Genomic DNA, 23,830 nt, shown 5'->3' on the forward strand with positions numbered 1-23,830 from the left:
TTTCTAAAAAAACGCCAAGTCATAAAGAAAAAGGAAAAGTATTAGGCGTCCTTCACTTTTCAGAGAAGAAATCTCCTTTCTCTTCCTATCCAGAAATATGTGAAGCTTTTATCTTCAGACATTAGATTTCCTACATCTGGTCAATAGGCTCTTCCTTTCCCATCTGCCTTAAATTTCGGCAGTTTTCTGTTGCACAGAATTTGTGACTGATTTTATAGCCTTGTCTCATTTTAAAAATGACGGAGCCTGCGTTTTGGTTTAGAAAACTTGATGTATATATATTTCTTTGTAAAAAAGAAAAAAAAAGAAATTTTGGCTTTCTCCAGGTTATTGTAATCACTGTAGAAGTCGTCAGAATTTAATCCATGGTTTAAAACCCCACCTGAAACTCTTTCGCTCTTCCAGTAAGTCTGAGCAGGGGCTCGCTAGACCTGACGTGGGTAAGTGATGTGTGAGGCGGCTGAACGTCCTCCGGCGTCCGCTTTCGCTGCATGAGCAGAGCGTGTGTGTTTCTGGACTGGCTTTCTGTTTGCACCGCATCCACACCACACGTGTTACTAGAAATTGTAATCTGATAAGCTTTTGCAAGAATGAAGTATTTGAATAAGTTAATCAGGGCCCAAAATACGGAGGTGGGGATGAAGAGGGATTTGGCAACAGATCACATAAAGGGATAAGTTACAATGGTGACCACAGTAAAATCATAAACCGGTTTATTGTGTGCTGACTGCCTATGATGCCGCTGAGCACTGGTGGTACTTGGTAGTACTAGCGTTATCGCCCTTTTCACAGATGAGGAAACTCAGGGTCAGGGATGATAAGCAGCTTGCACAATGGTGTTCCAGTTTATCAGCCTCCCAGAGCTCATAATTCAGATTTGTGATTTAGCAAAAATGCAGATTACTGCATTCCAAGCATGTGGCTAAAGTCCAAGGTCATGGTTCTTGTGTGCTATTGAGAAGACTGAAGTAGAGCCCAGTTTCTGTGGCTGGGTACTTGTGGACCCTGGAGTTCCTCAGGGGCTCTGAGAGGAATTCTGAGGAGGTGGGCCCTGGACCCTCCCAGTGCTATGGGTACTTGCTTCAAGCAGAGAAATTCTGCTTCCGTATATATGGTGAAGTTCCATGAGAATTCGTGTTGGGGGAAAAAAAAATAAGGGTCTGCTATTAAAGGAGTTTAAAGAGCACAACTCTACATTTAAACTGTGTAATGACTTAAACTTACATTGTCTCATAGGACTTGAAACCCGAATTAAACGTAGAGTCACTCTTCATGAGAAACTGAAACTAATACTTGAGTTAATAACTTCCTTTCCTGAGGCTATAAAGTGCTAGTTTCTTTGCAGTGTCAGTTTCAGATGAGGCATTTGGGTGGCATGGTTGGTTAAGTGTCTCACTGTTGCTTTCAGCTCAGATCATGATCTCTGTGGTCATGGGATCAAGCCCCACATTGAGCCCGGGGTAGCTCAATACTAGCAGTGTGTGTGGTGATCGTTTAAGAATTTTTGTTCTGCTGGGACATTGGGTGGCTCAGTCCTTAAGCGTCTGTCTTTGGCTCCAGGTCATGATCCCAGGATCCCTGCTCAGTGGGAGTCTGCTTCTCCCTCTGCCTCTGCTGCTCCCCCTGCTTGTGCTCTCTCTCTCTGTCAAGTAAATAAATAAAACCTTTAAAAAAACAAAACAAAAACCAAAACCTGTGCTCTTCAAATACTGATTGCCTACTGACTACTGAGAGCTACACCAAGCGGTGAAAGAACACTGTCCAGCCCTGAGGGGTTTACCACCTGATGGGGAGCTTCCTTACTTCTTACAGGGTCATGACACCGAGTCAGAGGCCCCAGGGCATGTGGCCACTGATGGTTCTACAGCACCTCCAGTGGCTGCCTCCCCCTACGGGGATCTGGGAGGTATCCATAGGGCAGGTACCAGCTCACGTAGCTCTGGAAGGACGTGAAGCTGAAGCTGAGAGGGAGGGGAGATCATTTCAGACCGAAGGAATAGTGTGCCAGCTGCACGAACATGTAACAGACTACGCCTGTCAAAATCCTATGAGAAATGTGGTGTGCCTGGCTTTGGGAAGAAAAGGCTCAGAAAGGCAGGTTGGCACCCGTTTGGGAAGAGCCTTCTGTGCACATGCAGCTTTTAGGATTCGACTCCCTATAGGCAGCAGGTGGTCTTAAAATGCTTTTAAGCCAGCAGTCTGCAGTTTAGAAAGACAGTGCTGGGACGTGTGGTGGCAGGGGTAGGTGGGTGTTGGGGGCGGGGAGAGTCGGGTAGTCTCACTGATGCGTGCTACCATGTATTCATTCAACGAATTGTTTTACATCCAGTGTCTTGTTTGTTTTGTGCCTCTTGTGTGCCACGCTGCATTTGTGATTTGTAGCTCCGGTTGTCTTCCTGCTCAGTTGTCTTTGTGGTCAGCATGCCCCATGAATGTACAAACTGTTTAAGACAAAGTATTCACCCTGAAGTCAAATGGTCCCAGCAGAGCTCTTTGTGAAACATTGTAGCGGATGGCTGCTTTTGCGCCTATGTGATCGTAAATTCTGTGTGTTGTTGTGATATTTTTTAATGGATGTCATTTATGATGTTGGGAATGTAGAATGTTAGAGCCCAAAGATTTTAGTAGTGCCATCTAGGCCAAATTCTTCCTTTTATGTGTAAAGAATTTCTGACCCCAGAAAATGAATCTCAATGTCACCGAGCTTGACAATTCCAGGGCTGGAACAGGGACTGCCTGCGAATTTGAGGATTTTGCTTTTGAGATGCGCAAGACAAGAATTACCTATTGGGTGTGCACCATATTGGTTGCCGAGGGCCAAGGGCGTGATTTCTCCATGGCCTCTGCCTTTCATGTTTCTCGGCCTGACCTGGCTTTACTGCTTTTTCATCACGCTCCCAGTGAGTTCTTTATTCACAGTTAATGCTGTGGTCCATTCTTTGGTCATTTGGTAGATGCAGAGAAGAATGTTGAATTTCATTGTCCAGCAATGAGCCTGGTTACAGGCCTGCCTACCCACTGATGACAGACTTGTGTGCAGTGTGAAACCCTGCCAGCCCACAGCCTCAGACTGGAGAAACGCATGCTGCCCTAGTTCTGAGCCTTAAGAGAACAGTCCAGAAGTCCCTAGGTGTTTAATGAGCGAGAGGGGAGCCTCCCCCACCCCTCTTCAGGGCCCACCTGAACACAGTCTCTGCTGCCTTCTAGACACCAGCTCTATCCGCAGTTTGCAGACAGGCATGGGAGAGCTGCATGGGGAAACCAGGTTCTGGCATGGAAAGGACTACTGCAATTTTGTCTTCAAAGACTGGGTTCAACTGGATAAACCTTTTGCTGGTGAGTGCCACGATAGCAGGTGACTGCTTATATTTTGTCTTTTACTCGTCAGCACCTGAGCAAGAACGCATTGTGGAATAGAGTGCCCTTTGTTCTGCTTTGTTTTGTTTTGAACATTTGGTAAAACTTCGGAGACTATGGTTCGGTCGTACACCGAAGGACTTTTCCTTGTAGTTACAACAAGAAAAGAGCATGAGATGTAGCTTACTGTGTGAAACCTCCAGGTTTCATCTAGGCATATTTTGGGGGTAACAATCTATAATTCTGCAAGAGCTGGTGTCCTCCCTTTGATCATCTCTTTTTCTGCGTATCATCTTCATCTTCCAGCATGAAAACGGCACATTTTCAGATTATCACTGTGCTGGTGGATTGAAGAGAAGCTAGAGATGGGGCTGTATACATAGCCCGAGGTTATTTCAGCACAGAAATATAATATCAAGTCCACAACCTTAGATCATTTACACCAACTCACACCTTGCCTGGCTTAGTGATTATCTCCTACGAAGTGAAATGGACACATCCTGTGGGAGGTCCGTGGGGGCCTGTGCTCTTCAGTGTGTATCTATGTTTTCCTTGGCTATAGAGGTGTTGTCCCACCCAAGCCCAGTGTGAGAGGCACAGTGAATGTTACCATGTTTGCTTTGCCGTATCATGGTCGGGTTGGTGCTGGAATCAGAGGGCTCCATCCCCAGCCCAGCAGTTAGTGACGATCCATGCCTGGGGCCCCTGGGCAGATTTCATTGACAGATACTCCACGCCCCGGATGCCTTGGCATGACATTGGCTCTGCAGTCCATGGAAAGGCGGCTCGGGACGTGGCCCGTCACTTCATCCAGCGCTGGAACTTCACGAAGGTATGTGGATTGTTTTATCATGATTCTGTCCACATAAAGAGAGAGAGCCTGGAAGAGGAGAAACTTCTAGAGGATTGGCAAGAAGATGCTGTGATAGCCCATCCGCTCTCGAGTACCTGCTTGCCAGAGCACAGGGAGATAGATGGCACTTTTGGGGCCTGTTGTGATCCTTTTCACATTTTGGGTACTCAGTGTTGTTGATCAAGCATCTGGTTTGGGCTGGTGGGTCAGCTGGAAGGCTGTTGTAGGGGGGCAGGGACCTTGTTTAGATGGGAGAGCTCAAGCTTTGAAGTCCTTCCTGTCCTGGCATTACGCTGGGTTCATACTGGGCCAGGCCTCTGGGGGGCGGCTCTGAGTGAGGGGAGCAGTGTGCGAAGATAGGGCCAGTTCTCTTTTCTTCAGACTGTGTTTTATGCCTTCATTACATACAGGAAGAACTTAAGTACCTACCTTCCAGGTGTCATTAAGGTTCCCTCTCATTTACTATAAATTATGACAAGGCATTAGTCTTGATAATTTGGGAAGAAATTGTTTTATCAACAACGGAGAATCTCATCTGATCTTTCATTTACGTAAGCTTTTATTTACACAAACCTTACAACTTTTTAGAAATAATGGAAATATTTTTTAAAGACTTTTTAATTTATTTTAGAGAGTGGTGGGGGAGGGCCAAAGGGAGAGGGAGAGAGAATCTCAAGCAGAGTCCCCACTGATCATGGAGTCTGAGAAATAATGGAAATATTTTCAACAAAAGTTAAGGGAGCATGAATGAATAAATGAAGGAGTATTACTTTTTAACCTACTAGTATCTGTGGTTGGTGTTGGGATTTCCGATGCCTTTATAAAGACTCTATTGCTGGTAGGATAAATTGGTAAACCCCGAAAGCTTTTAAAAAACTATACAAGCTTTAACTCAGAAAATCTTTTTTGGGTATTTAAATTAAAGTAATCTGGGGATGCCTGGGTGATTCATTGGTTAAGCATCTGCCTTTGATGCAGATCATGATTCCAGGGTCCTGGGATTGAGTCCCACGTTGGGCTCCCTGGTCAGTGGGGAGTCTGCTTCTCCCTCTGCCTGCTGCTCCCCCTGCTTATGCTGTCTCTCTCTCTCTGGCAAATAAAGAAATGAAATCTAAAAAAAAGAAATCTGATAGGTAATTTATTTTGATATTTCTTCTAATCTGAAAAAATAGGAAAAACTGAAATGCACATTAATAGGAATTTAGTTAACAAACTATCATTCTGTGTCATTTTCTTAGGAAGTTTTAAAATTAGGATATATGGTGCTATATTGCTATGACAAGATATCTACAACATAGTAAGAAATCAGTTACAAAACAAATACCATTTTTGCCATTATATAACTCTATAACTCTAGATTACATATAAGCTTTCTTTAAAAATATGAAAAGAATCAATGAAACAAGATGGGATTGGGAGGGAGACAACCATAAGTGACTCTTAATCTCACAAAACAAACTGAGGGTTGGTGGGGGGAGGGGGGTTGGGAGAAGGGGGGTGGGGTTATGGACATTGGGGAGGGTATGTGCTTTGGTGAGTGCTGTGAAGTGTGTAAACCTGGCGATTCATAGACCTGTACCCCTGGGGATAAAAATATATGTTTATAAAAAATTAAAAATTAAAAAAAATAAATTAAAAAAAGAAATATGAAAAGATACATGCCCACTACAAAAGGTTAAAAAAAAGGGCCGGAGGGGAGGAGTTCTCTGCCTCTGGAAAACAGAAAGAGCACAAAAATAATCTATTGAAACACTCCACTGTGAGCGGTTTTTCTTTTTCTTATTCAAATGACTCTGAATTTCTTTTATAATCACAAAGTAGCAAGGAATGGAGCTGTTTTCTCACATGGATCTTTTCTTTTTCTACCTTTCTTTATTTTAGATTATGAAGTCAAAATATCGATCCCTTTCTTATCCTTTCCTGCTTCCCAAATCTCAAACAACAGCGCATGAGTTGAAATACCAAGTGCCTGGGTCCATCCATGCCAATGTACAGGTAAGGCTGGCTTTTTTTTTTTTTCACTGAATGCTAATGGGTAAAATTACTCTTTTTGGATTAAGTGCCTAGTACACTGGTTTCAGATTTTTCAATGAGGATGACACCAAAGCAAATCTGAAGAGACCTTTTAAATTTAATTTTACATTTCCTATTTAAAGTGTATTCCATTTATCTTCTTTTTAGAACTCTTTTATAAATATAACAGATACACTGTTTTACTTCCTTAACACATGTTACCTCTATCACTCGTCTCTAATTCTACGCTGTAGTGTATTCACCATTATCTTTACGTGTACACCTTTTATTTCACCTGTATTGTCAATTTCTTCAGCCACACACTCATCTCTTTTATGCCTCTGTTCCTCCCACTGTAGCTGTCCTAGCGTCTTACACTTATCCTAGAGTCCGTGATGGATAATCTTCTTAACTAAGTCGCTTTATAACTGAAATATAAAACAGTCATTGTTAAGAAGCCTTTCCCTTATGAGAGGGTCTCACAGAAAGCATGTATATTCTTAATCTGTATAATCTTTCATGCATAAATTGTAAAAACATCAAACGCTCAAGAAATTTATATTCCTATCTTTTTGCCTTTTTTAAAAAAATTTGGTTTTATTTTTTTTTTACTACATTTGATACTATCACTGATAGGTTGCAGAATGAGTCCACAGAGGGTTCATCAGTTTGGAGTAGCCCGTCTACACTTAAAAAATACTTTTTAAAGTTTCTTTGTCCTCCATTCATAACAGCTCCAAAGGGTCTGGTTTTAGTTTCCTCAAAAATGTATTAAGTTTACATGTAAGTTAAGAATCCTTATGTCCCAAGGATTCCAGTGAATGCGTTCATAATTGGAAAATGTGTAAATAAATAAATATTCTTAGGAAAGGCCAGTCAAGGAAAAGGCTTGTCCTTTAATTCCTTCTGAAGTCACCCTAGCAACATGATAACACACAGTGAAGCAGGGACGGATTCCCGGGAAGCACCAGGAATGTGGCTGAAACTTCCTATCTAAGAAGCTAGTTATAGTTCAATCTAATTTTAGTTCCTAATTAACCAAATGCCTTTTAGAGGCTCTTTTAATAGAATATGGAATTTGCTTAATAGATCCCACAATTTTACCACGTCCAGTCAAAGCATCTCAAATTACATGTGGGAAAATTGAGACCCGCTGGGGCTATGAGACTTGTCCAGGGTCACTGGCTGGTTGTAGGTAGGGGTGGAGTTGAAATCCTGCGCTTGTCGGCTGTTACCACCACTCTCACGTATCTTGAGATCATCAGGGGCAGAACTAGGATGGGCCATCTTTGACATTGCCTTTTGTTCAAGGTCATCACTATCAGCATCAAAAGTATTAGGTGAGAGCAACTGAGTAGCTCAGTTGGTTAAGCATCTGACTCTTGATTTTTGCCTCAGGTCATGATCTCAGGTTGTGGTATCAGCCCCGCATTGGGTGTGGGGCCTGCTTAAAAATCTCCCTCTCTCTCTGCCCCTCCCCAACCCCACCCCTTAAAAAAAAAAAAAAAAAAAGGATTCTTTAAGTAAAGATCTGGCAGTCTGCTACTAATACAGATTTATATAATCTGGACATGGATTGTAGTGACTATGATTACGTAAATGAAATCCCTAAATCAGTTACTTTGTACTATATAAAAGTAGAGGTATTTGCAGCTAAGAAATCAAAAGACATTTCAGGCCACAGATCAGCTGAGAGAACAATCAAAGAGATAGACCGCTTGAGAGAAATACCTATAGCAAATACTGAGTGAGCCCAGGCTACAGGAGACAATTAATTCAAACTTAGAGGCACAGATATATATATGTTCATATGTAAGTTAATGAATATTTTATGAACCCATTTAATGTTATTCTACTTGGAGGGAAGAACTACTCTTGCTGTAAGATAACACAGGAGCCTTCATGTTAAGAAAACAAGAGAATTTAATTTAGGATTTGAGATGGCATTAAAATTGATTCAGTGATCAACTTATTGAAGTTAGCAGATGTGAATGAAGCATCTGTTGAAAAGGAATTTCTGGGAATTCTATTTTTGTGATCAGCCAACGAAATTGTATGTTGGCGTTTCACATAGATCTTCTCTTACCTGCTGTTGGACCCTGTTTTATACCCTCTCACCCAGTCCCCTGGCACGGTACATAGATCTCTGCACGTACACTCTATCGAATGACTCCCGAGTCCCCTTCTCTGCATCACTGACCCGTGGGGCTGGATCCGGGGTTTCCCGGATACGCTTCTATGTCTGTCCTCCATGTGCTGGGGTGGCCTGGACTCCAGAAGCTCTAGGGCCAGTTGATTTGAAAGGAGGTCTACCAAGACTTACTCATTAAATCATTTATTTAGTCAGCGTATGTTTATTAAGTGCTATCTGTTTGCACAGTGAAGTCATCCATGCATACTTGCGGTTGAGGAAGAAGACAAAAATTCCCTGCCTCAGGACGCCTGGGTGGCTCAGTCGGTTAGCGGCTGCCTTCGGCCTTCCGCTCACGTTATGATCCCAGCTTGTTTGGATCGAGCCTGGCGTTGGGCTCCCTGCTTAGGAGGGAGCCTGCTTCTCCCTGCCCTCCCCACTCCTGCTCTCTGTTGCTATTTCTGTCTCTCAGATCAAATAAATCTTTAAGAAAAAAAAAGTTCTGTGCCTCTGGAAGCCTTGGTTAGCTGGGAGAGGGAAAGCTGTGACGTTGAACTATTCAGTTCACAAAGCTAGGTGTGGTCCAGGACTAACCGCTAGCCTGAAAGTGGGGGCCCCAGCACGCTGGGAGGGTCTGGCAGTGAGGACGGGAGAACTGGGCGTCTCCTGTAAGCAATGAGCCTGCCCGCTCTGGGGATGGTAGATCAACTCCCACAGACCATTTGCTCTTGACGTGCTGGCAGGTAAAGCTGAGAGAGAGGCTCAAGGCCCAACTGGGGATGCCCCCGAGTGCCAGCCTGGGTAATCTGGACCTGATCCTTGAAGGCATTCATGAACTTTGGACTTTTTTTTTTCCCTATCCAGGAAGAATTAGGATATAGGAATGCTTTATGAAAATTAACCCAGATCAGAGTTTACAAACCTGGTTTTACCTGTGAAATGCTAACAGCTATGCCACCAAAAATATTTCTGTGGACAGAGAAGTTTTGGCAGATTATCTAAACACAGGATTCCTTAGTGCCTTTGTTACGCCGGTGGGTATCATGGAGTTGCTAAGAATGAATGTGCTATGAGGATCTTCCCAGCTGAACGGCTGGAGGAGCTCTCATTTGTCATGTGTCTGTTTCCATCTCTCTGAACAGACACACTTGGGGACCTAAAGTTTATACATACCAAGAACTTAGACTAGAAAGAGAGTAAAAGCAAGGACACCTGTAAGGAGGCTGCGGCTGTAATTCTAGCACAAAGTTTGCATTTGTAAATTAGTATTCTTTTTCTTGAAGAGGACTCCCCCACAATTTAAGCAGTGTCACTGGTAGCCAGAAGATGTTTTTCAGAACTGCCAAAATAACTCCAGTTGTGAAAGCAGCGGGCACAGCCAGGCAGTGCCAACTTTTTGAAGTCCGGAAAGTCTGAGAGGACCAGAAACTGAAAAAGAAAAGAAACCAGCCTGCTTCATTTCTCCTTTTCCGTAAAGTTCTGACCAGTGTTGTTTCACCGTGTGTTATTTACTGGCTTTCCACTTTATTCGTCTTGTTCTAGACATTATTCTTTTCAGGTCATGAGTGAATAGAGCTTAGAGGCCCAAAGCTATAATCTAGCTGAATCCTTGGTTTTTCAGAGAATCTGGAAGGGAGCTGGGGGGTGGGACCCAGTGCGCTGTAGGTAACTTGATCTTTAGAAAGTTTAGTGTCTTTTAATACTTTTAGGCCCTTTCCTCTCTCAGCTATCATGTGGCAATAGCCAGATAACTCTTACATACTCTCGTTTGAGAAATTTGACGCTACTTAACAAAGTTCTTTCTTAGGTTTATTCTTTTTTTTTCCTAGGTTTACTCTTTTAAAAAAATTTTTAAGATAATTTTTTTACAGTTTATGGCTTGTAACATAATTTAGAGCCCATAAGCTTTAATTAACTTAAAAGAAGCAAGGGGATGTAGCAAGGGGAAGAAGTAGATTCTAGAGTCAAGAGTGTTCAAATCCCAGCTTTGCTACATACTAGCTGTGCAGCCTTGAAAAGTTACATCTCCATATGCATTTCTTTCATCAATAAAACAGATCATAACAGTATCTGCCTCATAGTGTTGGTGGGGAGAGCCAAATTAATCCGTGCCAACAGCCCTTGGATTATGTCAGTATTAGCTTCAGTTCTCAAGCTTTCCCGAGTGTTTTCAAGAGTTTGGAACAAAGCAGTGGACATTTTTGTTGATGGGTCACAAGGGTAGTTCTGGATCCAAAAATCTTTATGCTATATATTTATTGAAAAGGAGAGAAAGAACATTTGACATGATAAAGTAGATAGTCTGTAAGATTCATGTTCTTTTATTTGCAAAAAGGAACCCAATGATGTAATTCTTTTAACACAAAAACATTGGGTCCAGTCGTCCTTGGTAATCCCACACCAGCTGTGATGCACAGCGGTCGCAGAAGGCTTGTCACCAGCAGCCAGGGTGACTGGTGAGGGAGAACAGAGCCAGGGCAGGGAGAACAGAGGCTGCCCCCACCAACACGAATTTCTGCTCCTAAAAAAAAGGTCATCTTGGGCGCCTGGGTGGCTCAGTGGGTTAAGCCGCTGCCTTCGGCTCAGGTCATGATCTCAGGGTCCTGGGATCGAGTCCCACATCGGGCTCTCTGCTCAGCAGAGAGCCTGCTTCCTCCTCTCTCTCTGCCTGCCTCTCTGCCTACTTGTGATCTCTGTCTGTCAAATAAATAAATAAAATCTTAAAAAAAAAAAAAAAAAAAAAGGTCATCTGAACCTGAAAGCTGACTTCAGCAACTTCCGCAGACACTTAAAATATTCTTGGGTGTTTCGCCTCGGAGCTGGGCATTCTAAGAAGCCTACCAAGAACATTTAGAGGAGACAAAGCAGGGTAAAGGCTTGGGGCCCAAGGGTAGAGGAAAGATGGCTCTGAAACCACTCATGCACAGACAGTAAGTAAAAGAACTTGCTTTCTCCCGAAAAAGAACAATCCGGATGTCCAAGGGCTATCATGGTTATCAAGACAGAGGACACTCAGCAGGTCTATCAAGGTAAAAGACAATGTCTGATGCCAAATAGCATCAATACAGACTCAGTATCGGGAACAATCCTCTTGATTAAATCGCGCAGCTTATTGTAGAAAAGTCAACCCTTAGACCGTCATTGCTGAGAAGTCCTGCCAAATGGAGGGAAATGATTCTGCTGGACTTATGTCTTTGATCTCTGTTAAAAAAAAAAAATTTTTTTTTGAACAGAAAAGAAACTATACAGGTCAGTGTGAATGACATCCGAATTATATTAGTGGAAAAACTTGTTCCTACACTCAGGGAAAATGGCCACATGACTCTCTGTAGGATGTCAACGTAGGAATCATTGTAGATTTCAAAGGACTGTCACGTTCTGTGTTGTAAAGAAGTCAGGGAGGGGTAAAAGAAAGCCACTTCACTAACCTCTAAGGCAGCTTCCTACTATGGGGGTTGTTTCCCATTTAGGGACCAGGTCTCCATGCGGGAGCACTTCTGTTCTTTTTGCCGTGGTTCTTGGAGGGAGAAGACCCAGGAACAGGGAGTGTTCACCCCCTGCCCAGCACTGCACTGAGCGTTTTGTGGATTGTCTCATTCAGTGTTCACCAGTCCCGGAATTGGACTCCTGTGTGGCCTCTTATTTTCACAGAGGAGGAAAGCAAGACTTTGGGATGTTAAAATAGGCTAGGGAGGCACGGTAAGGTTGAGGCTGGGTGCCGAGTGGTCTGGCCCCACAAGGCAGAGGCTGTTTCCGCTGAGGTCTGGCTGGTGGTAATGGCCAACGGGTCCCGCAAGGCAAAGCTGCATGTCGACCTTGCCATATAGGATCCTCTTTTCTTACCCCAAGTGCCCCCCACCCTGAGCAACTCTCTTCTTTTTTCTTTCTGGCTTCCCAGAGCCCACATCTACACCTTTCTTCCTAGGACTTCTCTCCACTTAAGTTTTTCTCTTCAAAAGTTTGTCTTCAGCCTCAAGCTCCACTCTTCCCTATTGTTCAGGTGAAAGGATCATCCCATGTTGCGTGGTGAATGGATGACCCTCAGTGGACAAAAGTGGTTATTAAAAGGAACGGCTTGATAGTATGAGGTGAATTCTTGAACAAAGTTCATTCTTTGGTGTTCCTGGCCTGCTTTTCTCCTCAGTACAGACTGGAAGAATAAGGCTCAACAGTCTGAGTGCTTCCCTTGTCTCCTGACCCGTGCCACTGGTGAGCTGTCTCCATGGAAGCCAGCTTCTGCTTGAGAGACATATAAATGGCTCTTGTCCTAACAGTCTCTGGTCCATGACTGACTTGGGAGTTTGGGGAAATAGAAAGAAATTAAGATATATGCTGAATTTTATAGGAAAGGAAAGCATTACAGTAAGAGAAAAGCAACTTGGGACAAATTCTAAGAAAGTTTTGAGAGTTTTCCTTCAAGAAGAGATTTCTGAATTTCAATCCATATATTCAGCTTGGGCCCACTGTATATAAGGGGATCAGGCCTTGTGGTAAAAGAAAAGGTTACCTTTCTCTCTGGCTCTTTGTCTATGTTGCCATCTATTTTTATGAAACAATTCAGCCATTCTGTACATGACTCCGTGCTTACCATGGTAAGTGTGACCACTGTCTGTCACTATACAACATTATCACAGTATCACTGACTCTATCCACTATGCCATCTCTGTGACTTATTTATTTTATAACTGGAAGTTTGACCTCTTAATCCCCTTCACCTATTTTGCTTGAGAAGCCTATCTTTTAGGTTAAAAAATAGGACAGGGTACAAAAGAAAATGACTGGTTCTAGTTAGAGTTTAGAGACTAAAACATAAAATTAGAAACATGGTCTTTTTATATGCTTTAAAATTGTGTATTCAGACTTGAGGTTTGAAAAGTGAGGGTTAGATTTGATTCTCCGTATAAGGCCCATTTCTGCACATGTAAGCAAGGGTTTGAGGCTTGTCTGAGTTCCACGGGTTTAAAACAGAAATGCAGGATAAGTTGGTTGGACCAGTTAAGAAAAAGGAGAGAGTAAATCTTAAATTTAAAATAGAATGGAGGGGCACCTGGGTGGCTCAGTGGGTTAAGCTGCTGCCTTCCGCTCAGGTCATGATCTCAGGGTCATGGAATCGAGTCCCGCATCGGGCTCTCTGCTCAGCAGGGAGCTGCTTCCCTTCCTCTCTCTCTGCCTGCCTCTCTGTCTACTTGTGATTTCTGTCAAATAAATAAATAAATCTTAAAAAAAAAAATAGAATGGAGTCAGTCATAATGGGTTTGACCTTTTTGGCTGTTTACAAACTTTCGAGATCGTGAAGCACATAAAGTAGTTGAGTTCATCTGTATATCCCCTCAGAGTCTCTGGTTCAGGGTAGAGGCAGACCAAAGGGAAATCTGTATTTTTAGCTTTTCTTATGGAGATAGATTTTAACTAATTAGAATAATAGTAAATGCAGAGTAATACCAAGTTATTTTTTTTTCTCTATTACTTAATAGATATGTTCAGATTGAATACAAAATGATGACTTTAGAGTTTGGACTCAGACAATGGGATTGATAATGCTGACCCCCACCCCAGGAGGGGGACAACCTCCCACATGCTCTGGTTTAATGGGTATCAGGTTTCCCCCACCCCATACTGCTTATGCTCTCCCTCAGGTTCTTCTTTTGGCTTATAAATTGACTTAATTCTTAAAAGGGAAGCATTTACCAGTATCTTTCATAGGAAAGATGGCGAATGCGTGACTTGCCTGCTTTCCCTTCATGGAGCTGTCCGCCATCAAACTTAGCTTTCCTCCCCAGTGTGTCTTGTTCCAAGGAGTCTCTTTTTTGCATAGCTGTTCCGGAAACTACTTCAGAATGATTAGACTTGAAATCTATTTGGCACTCCTCATTTATATCTTATGTTAATGAGCTTATTAAATCTTTGAATCTGGGCAAATTTGGAGAGTGAGAAAGGAAAGCATGTTTCTTTTTGAGGGGAGCACTGAGAAATGACCACTAAAGGTGGTATATAAACTTCACCTCTAATCCTATACATCCAATATCTACCACGTGCCCCATACCATAGTTCTGTGGGTGTTAGGTGATTTATTTCTTCACCCAGCAGCTATGGTGCATGCGCATGTCTGAGTGTTTGTGTGTCTTTGTGAGAGAGAGAGGGATCTCAGTTGTACAGTGGTGGAAATCAAGCCTCCCTGATATTAAAATGACTTGTTGAAAGTGAAAGAGCTAGTAAGGGCAGAGCTGAACCAGAGTTCCTATCTGGGCAGCATAGGTTTCCATTTTATACGTTGTTTCCAGAGTTCCGTAGAACCTGATAGTTTGTGTAGCAGAGGATAAGAACCTTCTCGAGGTAGCCTACATTTTCAGGGCTATGCCCCTTGGCACCAAATTCAACTTAAATTTGAGAGGACTAGCAGCTGAAACTTTCATTTGCTCAGAACAACAAACATCATTTCTACTGATGGACAATAATGCAGTTCCTTAGAGATTACATGAAATCAGGGTATTTTCCCAGTGTGGATCATATTTATTTGTTTTCCTTGTGAGTTTTCTTTTGAGATATTTGACTATTGCTGCTCATAATTAAAACTTTCCAATAGCACATATTCATCTGATAAAATTAAATAAGTGTTTTGAAGGAAGTTATTTTGTAATGAATACTTCATACTACAGAGTAAGATTTTGAGGATTAACTCAATGATGTTAGTAAGTACTAATTCGAACTTCTGGAGTGTTAGAGATGCAACTTTTAAAGTTATTGATTAGATCAAGAATGTTATGGGCTCTTTCATATATATATATATACACATATATATATATATATGAACACAGACGTAAAACCAGTTACATACTAGATCACTTTACAGATTCCTAATAATGTGGAGCCATTCTTTTGTTTTTAATTTCAGTTGCCCTCATGAAAGACACTTTCATATTCATTTCAAATCAGGAATCGCAAATCTATTTTTACAGTGATTCTTCTGCAATGTCATGCCATTACTTAAGGAAAATCAATTAATAAATATTTACTGAGCACCTAATCTCTGCTGTCTACTGCAGTCATAGAATACCGGAAAAAGGGACGAACAGTGGTTCTTAGTTTGAAAGGCTTGTATGTCCTCTGGTCCACCATCCTAGGCACAGCCACACTCTTTGCAGCAGCTCTGACCCAGTGTGCTGCGGCTCAAATGCATCCTCTAATGTTTTCATTAATAATAGCAAACACTTACATACCACTTGCCAGGTGGTAGGCCTCCTGCATGCTTCCTGGCAATTCATCTAATCTCCCTAAAATCCTATAAAGTAGATATTCAGTTTAATAGAACAGAAATCTGAGGCACCCTATAAAATATTCAATTTAATAGATCAGAAATCTGAGGCACCAGGAGGTTGAGAAACTTGACCAAGATCAAAGTTACTGAGGGGCTGGATTAAGCTTTGAACTAGGCAGTCTTGCTAAGTATGAGTGTACTTAACATATACTCGGGTATCTGAGCTGGAGGGTCTACATGAAATCCAGGTGGGAGCAGGTGAGGGTCTGAATGGGGGAGGCAGATGAGAAAACTGAGCAGTAAGGAGATACCCAAGAATCAGCTGATTAATGGCAAAGTCAAGGTTATATATCTAAATGAACCTATTTGTGTTTTAAAATGTATTAATCTGAACAGTATTATTTGGGATAAAAGGAATCAGCACATAGTCAGAGCTAGGGTGACCCTATCGTATAGTTCAAAATGGGACAATTTGGAGTGTAAAAGTGGTCCTATTACTAAAGTCCCCAGAACAATGGGCATTCCGGTGTAATTGTGGAACCATCATGGAAGTAGAACACCAGCGGTTGCCCTAGCCACTAGCATAGCCACTGGAAGAGGTACTTCCGAAATACTCTGTAGAAACTACACTTTATGGTTCCCAGTTTTGAATGAAAGCAGTCGTGGGTGGAGGAGGATATATTCATTCGGTAGTGTAGACAAAAAAGGATTGATTTCGTTTGATGAATACGTGGCATCCTCTCAGCCGTTCGCTCACTTCCATTTCCGATTGCTGCCTTGCAGTTGCTGCGCTCTGCTGCTGATTGGTCGGCCGGAATAAAGTACCACGAAGAGTCCATCCACGCTGCCTACATCCACGTGATAGAGAACAGCAAGCACTATATCTATATAGAGGTAAGTCCCGCTCATGTGAACTAGTGGGACAGCCTGCCTTCCCATAAACAGCTTACAGAGACTGCAGGGTCCCCAGACTCGGATCTGCTACATTAATTGGCATATGTTGAGATGGTAGTTCGAGTCACCTGAATTTTTACGTCCCCAGCATACCTAACATGTACTTTGCATTTTTCATCAACTTGGGACTCTAGCAGTAGTCCCCCAAGTTCTTGTTATTAAAGTGTGTCAACTCACTATAATATTATTAGCCGGAAATACAAGACAGACGAGTTCGTTTTTGTCTTGAGTTGGAGGGTCAAAGTGGGAGGCGGGTACTGTGTCAGGAGAGCACACAAGGGTAAGCTGCTTAAATTGGATGCCACCGGTTTGGCAGTATTGGAATAGGGAGCATGCAGGGAAAGCAGCCTGGAAAAAGATGACAGGAGAACACTGAGGGCAAGTTCCACCTTCTTCAATCCTGTATGAGCCATTGTTCATTTTAAAGCATAATCAGATCCCAGAGTTTGTGTTCAGAGAAGAGGAGAAAACCTAGGGACATTGAGTTTAGTCTGGGAACCTTAACTGCACTTCAAAGTAGATACAAACCTAGTTCAGAGCACGTGAAAAATCCTGAAAAAAAAATCAGAAGTCACAGTCACGGTAATGTAAAAATAAATCAGAGCACAACTCCCTTTTTTATTTTCATCTTGTCTTTCCCACTGACTTTTTTTAAATGTACGGAGGGAAATGGGTTTCCTAGAGAAACCATCCTAGCCCTAAGTTCCTTCCTCTCTCCCCCTCCACACGGTGACTAATCATGAAGGGCAAGTAGGAAAGAATTAGAGCTTTGTTTCTTTCACAGGCCTGGAGAAAGAAAAGCTGATTTTAAAAAATGAGCAGGCAAATGCAATATGGTATCCTGGGTGGAACAACACAACAGGAAAAGAACTCTATCAAAGCCTCGAGCATTGCAGTACTAATACAATTAGTATTATAATTTCATCAGTTATACCATCACAATAGACAATGTCAACCGCTGCCCCATCCATTACCCACAGTCCTTTTGCTTCATCTCTTTTTAGTAGCATTAAGTCAGCCTGCCTTATTAGTGCTACCACAGTCCTAAGTGAGCTCTGGAATGCCATGTGGATACACGTGGCTGTGGGCACGGACCTAGCTCTTCCGCCTCTAGCTGAGCCACGTGGTTGGCACCTACCTAACCTGCTCACCCCAAAAGAGGAGAACGGGCCATGCCACATGGCCTGTGAGTGTTCGCAGCTGCTGAGGAATGTGAAGCTTCTCTGTAATACGAATACAGAAAACAAACATGGTTTGGTTGCCACTGAAATGTTTATTGTTGGATGCCTGAAGGGAAGACATGTTCTCAGATGAGTTCCCAAGCAGTATCTCCTATAAGGTTGTCTAATGGAGGCAGTTTAAAGATTTATGTGCTTAAGTATAAAAACATGTAAACTCGTAAAAATGATGATGTGGCAAAAGGATGATAATCACAGTTTGAGTCATTGCTTCTATGTCTCTTTAGGATGATTAGGGAAGATTATGATGATTGTACTTATAAATTACAGGTGTATTATAACAATGTATGGAAGTATGTAATAGTGATCATATTTGTACCTAATTACTAGCATTCTTTTATGCAGCAGCTAAATCTTTTATACCATTATGATAATAACGTTGCACCCGGGTTCTTTAGTAAGAGTTTTAAATAGCGTTTCAGAAGTCAATGAAGAGTGAAGGTTACCTAAAGAAAAAAAGAAAAACATTTTTTCCAGTTTCTTGGCTTATTTATATATATGAAACATACTTGTGAAGTTGATTTGAAGCTACTTAAATAGAAATTCAGAAATAATTAGTGACCTGAACGAATGAGACAAGGCAAAAGCACATTCTAGGAGATGACAGAGAATGGGTGGGGAATATTAGACCAGGATTCTGCCATCTACTCCATTAGAAAGGTAAATTTAGCATGACACAGAAGGGTTCACCAGTATAGGACTTGAAATCATGAGCATTTACACAACATGTGAATTTATAAACCTAGGGTCTCTGCTGATAAATTTGGAATGTTCTACCTTCCTAAAGATGTCAGCTACAAAGAACTCACATGATGAAATAATAGCATAGCTTCCCACTGGACTGAGATATGACATGTGACATTACCTTGAAATGTGTGAGGCACAGAGTGAGATGAAGCTTCTTTTATTCTGTTATTTGCTTTCATAAATGATTTTAGTAATAAGAACACGTAGGCTTTGTGAAACGTTTTTTTTAAAAATATCAGTGTAGTGTTATAGAGCACATTTTCCATATATATACTATATGCCACTAAGATAAGAAAGACTTACATGGTCACTCTCTTTCTCATAGAACCAGTTTTTCATAAGTTGTGCTGATGACAAAGTTGTGTTCAACAAGATTGGTGATGCCATTGCACAGAGGATACTGAAAGCTCACAGGTAACGGTTTGGCATTTGGGTAGGAGTGGTTACTGCAAATGTTCTTGCATTTACTGCTAAAATGACTTTGGAAAGCCCGTGTTATAATACTGTCTTTTCCTAGCAGGCATAAATTGGGTTCAGCTAGCAGTAGATTATCGGTTCCTTCAATCTGATTTCAGTTGCTGAGCGTTTTGAGTCCATTTTTTAAGCAATCGGAATTTTTCCAGGGCATAGTCATTTTTTCCTGGCCAGTCTCTTTCCCACGCCATTGGAGTTGTGATTTGATTTATTTAGTGGCAGACAGTGAACTGTGTTCACTTAAAAATCAAAGCAAAACAGTCATCGTATTTTTCCATGGGTTATATTTAAATGCTTGTTATCCTGTCTTGTTTCTTCAGCGCATGGGATTATTTTTTAATAACAACATTATTAAAATATAATTCACATACCATACAATCCAGCCACTTAAAGTATACAATTCAATGACTTCTAGCATATTCACAGAGTTGTGCAACTGAACCGTAGTCAGTTATAGAACATTTTCATCACCCTAGAAAGAAACCCTGTGTCTATTAACAGTCACTATCTACTTCTTATTTTATCCTCTTGCAACCACAAATCTACTTTCTTTCCCTATAGATTTGCCTAGTCTGGGCATTTAATATAAGTGGAAGCATACAATATGTCGTCTTTTGTGACTGACTTCTTTGACTTAATGTTTCTAAGACTTGCCTATGTTATAGGATGTTAACAGTATTTCATTTATATTTATTACCAGGTAATATTCCATTTCCTGGGTATACTATATTCTCCTAACACATTCATCAGTTGGTAGATGTTTGGGATATTTCCAGTGTTTGGCTATTATGATTGATGCTGCTATAAATACTCTGTGTTAGTTTTTATGCAGACATAGTTTTATTACTCTGGAGGTAGAATTGCAGAGTTATATGGTAATTCTATGTTTAACATTTTGAAAAGCTGCCAGAAGGTTTTCAAAACCAGCTACGCTATTTTATATTCCTTTAATGTATGAGGGCTCCAATTTCTCTGTATCATTGTGAATACTTACTATTATCTCTTTTGGATTATAGCCATCCTAATGGGTTTGAAATGATATCTCATTGTGGTTTGGACTTGAATTTCCATCATTACTAATGATGTTGAGCATTTTTGTTTGTTTATTTATTGGCCATTTCATGTATTATATCTCTGGAGAAATACATATTCACATTTCTTGCCCGTTTTTAATTAGGCTTTTTATTGTTGAGTTGTAAGAGCTCTTTATATAGTTTGGATACAAATATTATATCAGAGTTATGACTTACAAATATTTTCTCCTATTCAGGGTGTTTTCTTTAATACTTTCTTTCTTTAATACTTTCTTCATAGTATCTTTTGAAACACAAAAGTTTTTTTTAATTTTGGTAAAGTCCAGTTTATCTGTTTTCTCTTTTATTGCTTAAGCTTTGGTGCCATAGCCACAAAATCACTGCCTAATCCAAGATTATGAAGATTTACACTTCTTTTTTCCTAAGAATTTTATAGTTTGAGTCCTTGCATTTAGGTCTTTGAGTCATCTTGAGTTATTTGTCATACATGGTGTGAGGTAGTGGCCTTTGTTGAAAAGGCTGTTCTTTCTCCACTGAATTGTCTTCCGTCCAGACTACTTCTTTTCATGGCTGCTTTTGGCTCTGTGTAAAGGCAACAAAATAAACAACACCATTACCTTTTAAATTCCTTGAATACATGCAGTGGGGAATGTTAAGTACATACACATTTGGGGATTTAAATACCATTTTACTTCCAGCATCACGTGGCACTTTAGTATCTTTTTTTTTTACACATAATAGTGGGGATTTTTAGAACTAAGAACATTTTACAACAGTAACTACCAGTATTTTTTATGATCAGTAGTTTTGAGACTCTTACTGAACCTTCACAAGTAGTTGTGATAGTTACTGTTATTATTATCGTTATTATCGTTGCTGTCCCCATTTGTGGAGACAAATGTTAGATTCGAGAGGCGATGTCACTCGACTAAGCCACTAACAACAATAGGCAAAAATGGCTTTGAGCCCGAGCCTTCGGACTTCCAACCCAGTGCCTCTCCCCATACCGCATGACTTGAGTTCATTGACAGGTAGGATTTAAGACCCCTGCAGGGTTGCCACAGTTTGGAGCAAGTGGGTTGGGCCTTTGTTGTCCCCCCACAACCAGTCATCAGGTACAGGCTGACGTGAGGAAATAAGCATGACCTTGAGTGAGGGCAAGGAGGGCAATTCCTAGAGAAGGACGTCACTGTGAGTAGTCAGCAGGCAACACACGCAGTAGTTGAGCCCATGGTCAGGGCACTTAGGTAGCACGTCACATTACCCACCACATCCTGCAAGGTATACAGTAGATCTTGCCCCTTTACTACACATCAAAATCACCACTGGACTTTTTTTTTTTTTTTTAATATTTATTATGTTAAAGAAAGGGTGCAGGGAGAATCTTAAACAGGCTCCATGCCCAGTGTAGAGCCTGACTCAGAGCTCAATCTCATGACCCTGAGATCATGACCCGAATCAGAATCAAGAGTCAGATGTTCAACCAAATGAGCCACCCAGGCACCCCTCACCATTGGACTTTTACAAAAATCCAGAGAGCTGGACTTGATCCAGACTTGCTGAGTCAGAATTTCCTGGAGTGGGGCCCAGGCACTTGTGTTTCATAATGGTCCACCGGTAACTCCAGGGCATGGCCGAGACTGCTCAGTACTCAACGAGAACAGCGTGCGTGGTCCTAAATATTAATAGCGATCTGTGCTTTCTCCAGGTGACCTCTATCTTTTGCCCTCTCACATACTTCTTTCAAGAAAGTAAGCATGGGATCTGTTTCCAAGATGACTTAAAAACAGTCCTGTTTACAGTTAAATATAACACATACACGCAAAGGTTTCTTGCATCATGCCAGTCTAATTTACGAAATTAAATTATCTGTCAGCTCTTGCATTTCATTGATGCAGGAGTATCCACTTTATCTGTAAAGCACATTTGACAAAAAAGTATTTTTTTTTTCATGAAATTGAAATGAGTTGCAGAAATCCAATAAGCAGACAGATGAGCTCACTGGGCTGCGGCAAATGAGGAATGTGGTGACCATGATCAGCTAATAAGGAGAATAGGATGAATCTCAGTTTTACTCATCCAAGTTATTAGTTCCCTGTAGTATATACATTAATAAGTACCTGTAATACTTGTTTTTAAAGGGTTTGGAAGTCTGAAAGAACATTTTTCCTTAGCATCCTAATTTGTCTTTAAAAATCTGGACTTCTTCTGAAATCATACTATTTTGGGGCCGGAAGGAACTTTAAGATATTTTCTGATTGAACATTTCCCAGTGATCCCGTGAGTTGCTTCTAAAAGGAAAAGGGATCTGTGGGGAGATAGCATGGGAGCCCCAGCATCTGCTGCAGACTGTGTCTCACACGTGGAAGTTCAGAGAGCACATTAAAGATGCAATTTCAAGACTACTCTGTAGAGAATGGGAAATGAGTCCACTGAATTTCAAATGAACTGTGTTGTTTAGCCCTGATCTCTCCATCATCTCCCTTTTTTTTTGACAGTCACGTTTCAGAGGGTCTGTATTTCACACATAAAATTTTTCATCGATACACGCAGTATCCTGGAAATATATTTTACATTTTCCCCCCTTCCCTTTAGCCCCACATTATTGTTCACCTCCTGTGTTCATCGTAACAGTAAACTCTGTTTTCATTTGATAATTTCAAGTCTGTGAGCTTGTGCTCTTAGGAAAGGGAGAGGTGGGTAAAGCGCTCATCCTGCCGCCAGCCGGCAATGTTGCCCACCCCCCTTTCCCCGAGGGCCACGGAGTGCCGTGCCCAAGTTCACCCCCTTGCTTCCTTCCCCGACTCTTCTGTGCTCCACTCTTCTGAGACTCCGAGCTTCCCTGCCAATGTCACATGCCTAGCAACAAGTATAATTTTGGCTGTTGGAAAAAGAATAGAATCTACACAAAGCAGACGGAGGGAAATGACAGTCAGCATTCAGCCAGGCCTGACCAAGGAACACAGGCTGTCGTCCAGGTCCCTCCCACCCTGGAAAGATCAGAGTCTTTTAATTGCCAACTCTCTCGACTGGGCTGAGACTTTATTTTTATGCCAGTGCTGGAATCCAGGAAACACCAGTTCCCTGAAGTGAGTTCTCTGCCTTCCTCGCTTCCTCCTGGTTCCTTCTCAACAGCCATAATGCTTTGCAGAAACAGGTTTTTGCAAAGACTTCACACTCTGATCCATGACTTAGAGCCTTGGAACGTTGGTCATCCTATGGCGAACCAAGAGTTGCTGTGGCAATCTATGCAGAAAACAGAGGTCTCCTCTAATAAGGAAAACTGTCCTGGAATTGAGACCAGCTCTCAAGCCACTGGAAGCCCGTCTTTGAAAACTCAGATCTGACTGGAGACCAGGGAGAAGAGATCATCTGGTTTATACCATGTTTGTATAAGCCAAGAGAAAGAGAAACAACTAATCCAGGTAGAAATTTTAAAACAGTGTGTGCCATGAATAAATGATTTCTGAGTATGAAACAGTTCTGCTTCTAGAAACCTGCCACACATAATTCTGCTGCTTTGGTAAACAGGAAGTGAGAGAGCCCATTTTGCATTCTTATCAACAGAGTTGACACATGCAATGAAAATAGGCCATTGGTTTAATGCCTTCACATTTTAATACTGAACTACATTGAAAAATGCACAGTTTTGAAAATTGCTCAAATTCTTCCTGCTCCCTCTGACCGTAGAACAGTGCCAGCCGGTGCTTGCGGTTTGCCCAGGAGTGGGTGGCATGGGGTATTCGGAACTATTTGGGGACCAGGTGTCTGGCA

At 41.6% G+C, this 23,830-nt stretch overlaps 1 protein-coding gene across 6 annotated transcripts in view; it reads left to right on the forward strand.

Moving 5' to 3' along the window:
- PLD1 (phospholipase D1) overlaps nucleotides 1–23,830 on the forward strand; it is a 200,104-nt gene that overhangs the window by 134,458 nt on the left and 41,816 nt on the right. For 5 of the 6 annotated variants that reach the window (XR_009351014.1, XM_059163476.1, XM_059163478.1 and 2 more), the window contains exons 16-21: nucleotides 327–440; nucleotides 3,208–3,336; nucleotides 4,071–4,189; nucleotides 6,092–6,205; nucleotides 16,393–16,503; nucleotides 18,874–18,962. Coding sequence is in view for 5 of the 6 variants with exons in the window: in XM_059163476.1 (XP_059019459.1) it covers nucleotides 327–440; nucleotides 3,208–3,336; nucleotides 4,071–4,189; nucleotides 6,092–6,205; nucleotides 16,393–16,503; nucleotides 18,874–18,962 (676 nt within the window). In the remaining variant the exon portion in view is untranslated. The remainder of the gene's footprint in view (nucleotides 1–326; nucleotides 441–3,207; nucleotides 3,337–4,070; nucleotides 4,190–6,091; nucleotides 6,206–16,392; nucleotides 16,504–18,873; nucleotides 18,963–23,830) is intronic. The other variant, XM_059163477.1, reaches the window with a different exon arrangement.

This window comes from Mustela lutreola, chromosome 2, assembly GCF_030435805.1.
Source record: "Mustela lutreola isolate mMusLut2 chromosome 2, mMusLut2.pri, whole genome shotgun sequence".
NCBI classification, from domain to species: domain Eukaryota; kingdom Metazoa; phylum Chordata; class Mammalia; order Carnivora; family Mustelidae; genus Mustela; species Mustela lutreola.